A 4548-nucleotide genomic window follows, 5' to 3' on the forward strand; every position below is an offset into this window, starting at 1 on the left:
TGAAAAAGAGATGTACTTGTCATCATCATTCTTCGCTGATCAAGCGCTACCACATTTACGTTAAAAGATAACAAAAGAGAAGGCACTACACAAGGCCAGATCAGGATCTAACAGGCCATTACACCCTTTTTCACATAGTAGTAATTCACAGTTATATGTTAGAAATAAAAAGAGAAGAAAAAAAAAAGTCCTCAAAATTGTTCCTTTCCTCTATGTCCTCGGACATGAGCCATCTTCAAACCATACATACAAGCTCCTTCTCTTCAGGGCTCTTCATATATGGACAAAAACCACCATCAAACCATAGTAGTATTTCGTATTTTCCTGTTCTTTTTTATGTAGAGGAAATATATACTTCTTTTAGGTTAAAATAAACTCCTTTTTCTTTTGCTATTTCATTTTTAACCCGCAGCAACAGTGCCCGCACGAGAAGAGTAGTCCTGAGCTTTAGTAGGGGACGTGGATTTCTTCTGGTCATTTTTCCTTAATGCTTTCATAGATGAAGAGAGATTCCAGTTCTTCTCTTTGGCTTCATCTATATCTATTTGCTCTTGTCTACACTCTTCACTACAGAACGGCATGTCTCCTCTGAAAAAGATCATAAACACCCATCAGAATCCAACTCTTAACTTCTAGCTCCATTATATGTTAGAGATTACAAGGAAAAACCGAAATCAAAATTTAGCCACCTCTAATTAACCCCAGATGCTCATGTACCAAAATAGAGTTTTTCTACGAATAACTTGCATGTCACCCAATAATTGACAGACGGTCTTGCAGGTTATATTAGATTCAAACTAATAGTTTTTTTTTAAAATCAACAGTGACTAGAACTGAAAAAAGTTCCTAACCTGTACATGAAGATGTCTCTGTTGTCACCAAGTGGCTTCTTACAAAGGAAACAAGCTTCCAAGAAGTGGGGTTGGTGATCGTCAAATCTAGAGTCACAAAACCTTGCCGACCTTGGAGAAGGCACCAGAGATGACAGGTTCCTGAAACTACATCTTCTCGCATAACAAAGAGACCTGGAGAAGAATGGGTGATGGTTCCCTGAAAACCCAGCACCCATATCTGCAAGAGAGGCTAAGCCATCATCTTCCTCTATGAAACAAGGCCTTTTTGAAGATTGAAAAACCATGAGTAATATTGGTATTGAAATAATACTATTGTTCCAAGGTACTTTGCTGCTTTGGGTTTTCTCCTCCTTTTGTTCAAGTTTCTCGAGAGAGAGAGAGGGGGAGACGAGCGGGTGAAGGAAGGAAGAAAGCAGTGGCTTTATTAAAGATGAGTGGGTGAAGGGGAATGGCCAGTTTTTTAAAGCATAGGAGAGAAGGGGTGAGGTATAAACAACGGCAGGCGAAAAAGAATCCGTGCAAATGAATCTATTGGCTCGAAAATACCTGCATCTCCAAGTACAGTTTATTTTTTTTATTTTTTAGTTACAAAGCTATGGATCAATTGGCCCTGTTTGATCATTTAATTACGAAAGTGTCATTCTCTCTAACTTGCTGGTATCTTGAACAACCGGTGGTTTTGTAATTTTCATCAAGATGAAGGGGAAAAGCTCTTTGGGGCACTAAAAAAGGCCTCCCACGGAACCCCATCAGCGACCAACGTTGTAACGCAATATTTGAGACAGCAACGCTCATGCATTGCGCGTTAACGTAACGTTCACAGTCTCCTCAGTCAAGGGCTTGTTCTTTGTATGGACTTCATTATTGAATCAAAGAAAACATGAATTTTGACTGAAAACATTGAATTATTTTAACGACGTGGATGCATGTGATGGTTAACTTTTGTAACCATGAAGTTTTGATTCTTTGTGGTTCTCTTTTTGTTTATTATTTTGGAAATTGAATTAGCATATGAAAGGTATCATCAAATGAAGTCCAATTGTGATCTTTCGGTAAATATATTTCAAGATTTCCGTGGTTTAATTCATTGTTCGCGCTATGCTGAGCATTTTTTTTAATAAAAAAAATTAAGTGTTTTAATAATTTTTTAATAAAAAGGAAATCTTAATTATGAATTCAATATATAATGCATATTAGATAGTATTTTTATTAAATATTGATATTGTGACGTATTAAATGATATTTTTAAAAATATTAAGACGACGACATGTTGGATTAACTCTGGTTAATTTAATAAATTGTAGCTCGGATTGTTAAATCGTGATAATCGTATAAAAAGCAATCCAATATAAATTATGAAAATTAATTTCTAATCAACTCAATATTGAATAACAAAATAAAAAATTTATATATTAAATTAAAAAAATACAAAAAAAATATCATAGTCAACTCATGTTAACCTATCAAAATTTTACGAAATCTAGTTTCTAACCAACCCAATGTTAAATGATGAAATCAAAAAAACAAATTATTTAAAAAAAAAAACTCAAGTCAAGTCGGACTAATCTGTTAAACTTGTGTATGAGTTATGAGATTAATATGACTACATAAAAAGCAAATAAAAAAATTATAAAACTCAATTTCCAACATATCCAATGTTAAACTTAAAATCAAGAAAAAGAAAAAAACTAAATCAACGATACCATGATAACTCCGCATAAATTAAATTAAGAAAATTAAAAATTTTAATTCCCAAACAACCTAATATTTATGGATGGAATTAAAAAGAAAAAAAAAACTAAATAAAAAGAAGAATATTGAGTTGTTGAGGAGTGAAATTGAAAAACAAATGTTAAATTAAGAAATGACATCCCGGGTGGATTGTGGTTGTTTTTGTTGTCTTTTTTTTTTCCATTTCATCCTTCAACATTGATTGCTTGAAAATCAAACTTTGTAGTTTTTCTTGATTTTCTTTGTATGGACTTATCCCGGTCTCATTATCTAAGTTGCGAGATTATACGAGTTGTCTCAAGTAGTATTTTTTTTCCTTTTCTTAATTTAATATTTTTTTTATTTTCATCCTTCAATATTGAGTTGATTTGAAATTTATTTTGATTTTCTTTCCACAGGGTTATCACGATATCATGACATGGGTTACAGATTTGACCAGTTAACCAAGATGGATCCAATATATCATTGTCTCAATATTTTTAAAAAAACATCCTTCAATATGTCATTGTGTCAATATTTTTTTAAAAATATTATCCTATATATATATTACAAAACATGTTAGCAACGCTTGCATATTTTTTCTTATGTTAAAATGATTAATCTGACTCACAACATGGTACACGATCATTCTAGTTTATTTCTAAAGTTTGTGTTGGTTTTCATAGCTACGAGCTTTAGTTACACCATAAGGATTATAGAAAATGTAAAAAGTAAGTAAGATTTGTTCTATGTTCTTGTTCTCGATCGAAATCATAATTCAAATATAATGGATTGATTTTTTACTGTGTGTGTATATCATAGTTATTAAACCCGGCTTGGAGATCGATCCAACCAAGTGGTTGGGTCCCAAATGGCACGGCTTAGCCTGAAAAAATAATAAAAAATATGTCTGGGATTCTAATATCACACAAGAAAAAGTTAATAAATAATCCGCATGAATTTAAGCTATAAAACAAAATCCAAGGCATGAAATGCAATATAGTTATCCAACATCGAAAAGTTAATAAACAATTTATGCGGATATAAACTATATACAGTTATCTTATATTGAGAAATCAAGAAACAATTCATGTGGATACATGCTATAAAAAAATACGAGGCATGAAGAGTAATATAGTTATTCCATATCAAATCGTTAACAAACAATCCATTTAGATACAGACTATATATAGTTATCTTATATTGAGAAATGTGAGGCATGAAGTGTAGTATAATTATCTTATATTGAGAAATTAATAAACAATTCATGTGAAAATATATTATTAAAAATGTGAGGCATGAAATGTAGTATACTTATCTCATATCGAAAAGTTAATAAACAATTCATATGGATATAGACTATATATATTTATCTTATATTGAAAAATTAAAAAAGAATTTATGTGAACATAGGTTATAAAATAATGCGAGGCATGAAATGCAGTATAATTATCCCATATCAAAAAATTAAAAAACAATCCATATGAAAGTACACTATAAAAAAGAAATGTGAGACATGAAGTGCAATATAATTATCTCACATCAAAAAGTTAATAAACAATCAATGTTGATATAGGCTATATATAGTTATCTCACACTGAAAAATTAAGAAACAATTAATGTAGATGTAGACTATAAAAAAAATGTGAGACACTAAGTTTAACATAGTTATCTCATGTTAAAAAGTTAATAAATAATCCACGTGGATGTAAAATATATATAGTTACTCCACGTCAAAAAAAAATCAATATGAATATAAATTACAAAAAAAAAAATTATAAGGCGTAAGGTGTAGTATAATTATGTTATATTAAAAAATTAGGAAATAATCATTGTGAATGCATGTTATAAAAAAAATATGAGATAAAAAATATCATATAATTATCCTATGTTGAAAAAATAAAAATTAAAAAGTTAAAATTTTATTTATTTATATATATATATATATATATATATATATATATATCTCAAGTTTGGAGTGGAC

The 4548-nt window shown here is 30.1% G+C and overlaps 1 protein-coding gene across 1 annotated transcript; it reads right to left on the reverse strand.

Annotated features, from left to right (window-relative positions):
* On the reverse strand, nucleotides 1-1378 carry LOC18096912 (FCS-Like Zinc finger 2). The gene is made up of 2 exons (XM_006385528.3): nucleotides 852-1378; nucleotides 1-588 (listed from the first exon to the last, which is right to left on the reverse strand). Exons 1-2 carry the CDS (start codon nucleotides 1136-1138, stop codon nucleotides 402-404), a joined length of 474 nt encoding a protein of 157 aa, XP_006385590.1. The 5' UTR covers nucleotides 1139-1378; the 3' UTR covers nucleotides 1-401.
* Between the last annotated feature and the right edge of the window lie 3170 nt (nucleotides 1379-4548).

The sequence above is a fragment of the Populus trichocarpa genome, chromosome 3 (genome assembly GCF_000002775.5).
Source record: "Populus trichocarpa isolate Nisqually-1 chromosome 3, P.trichocarpa_v4.1, whole genome shotgun sequence".
Classification (NCBI taxonomy): Eukaryota; Viridiplantae; Streptophyta; class Magnoliopsida; order Malpighiales; family Salicaceae; genus Populus; species Populus trichocarpa.

Excerpts from the sequence above, each read along its gene's own strand:
- LOC18096912 (XM_006385528.3), bottom strand. The coding sequence starts at position 1,138 with ATGGTTTTTCAATCTTCAAAAAGGCCTTGTTTCATAGAGGAAGATGAT. Across the intron at positions 589-851 it reads AGAGACATCTTCATGTACAG|AGGAGACATGCCGTTCTGTA; the intron begins GTTAGGAACTTT and ends GATCTTTTTCAG.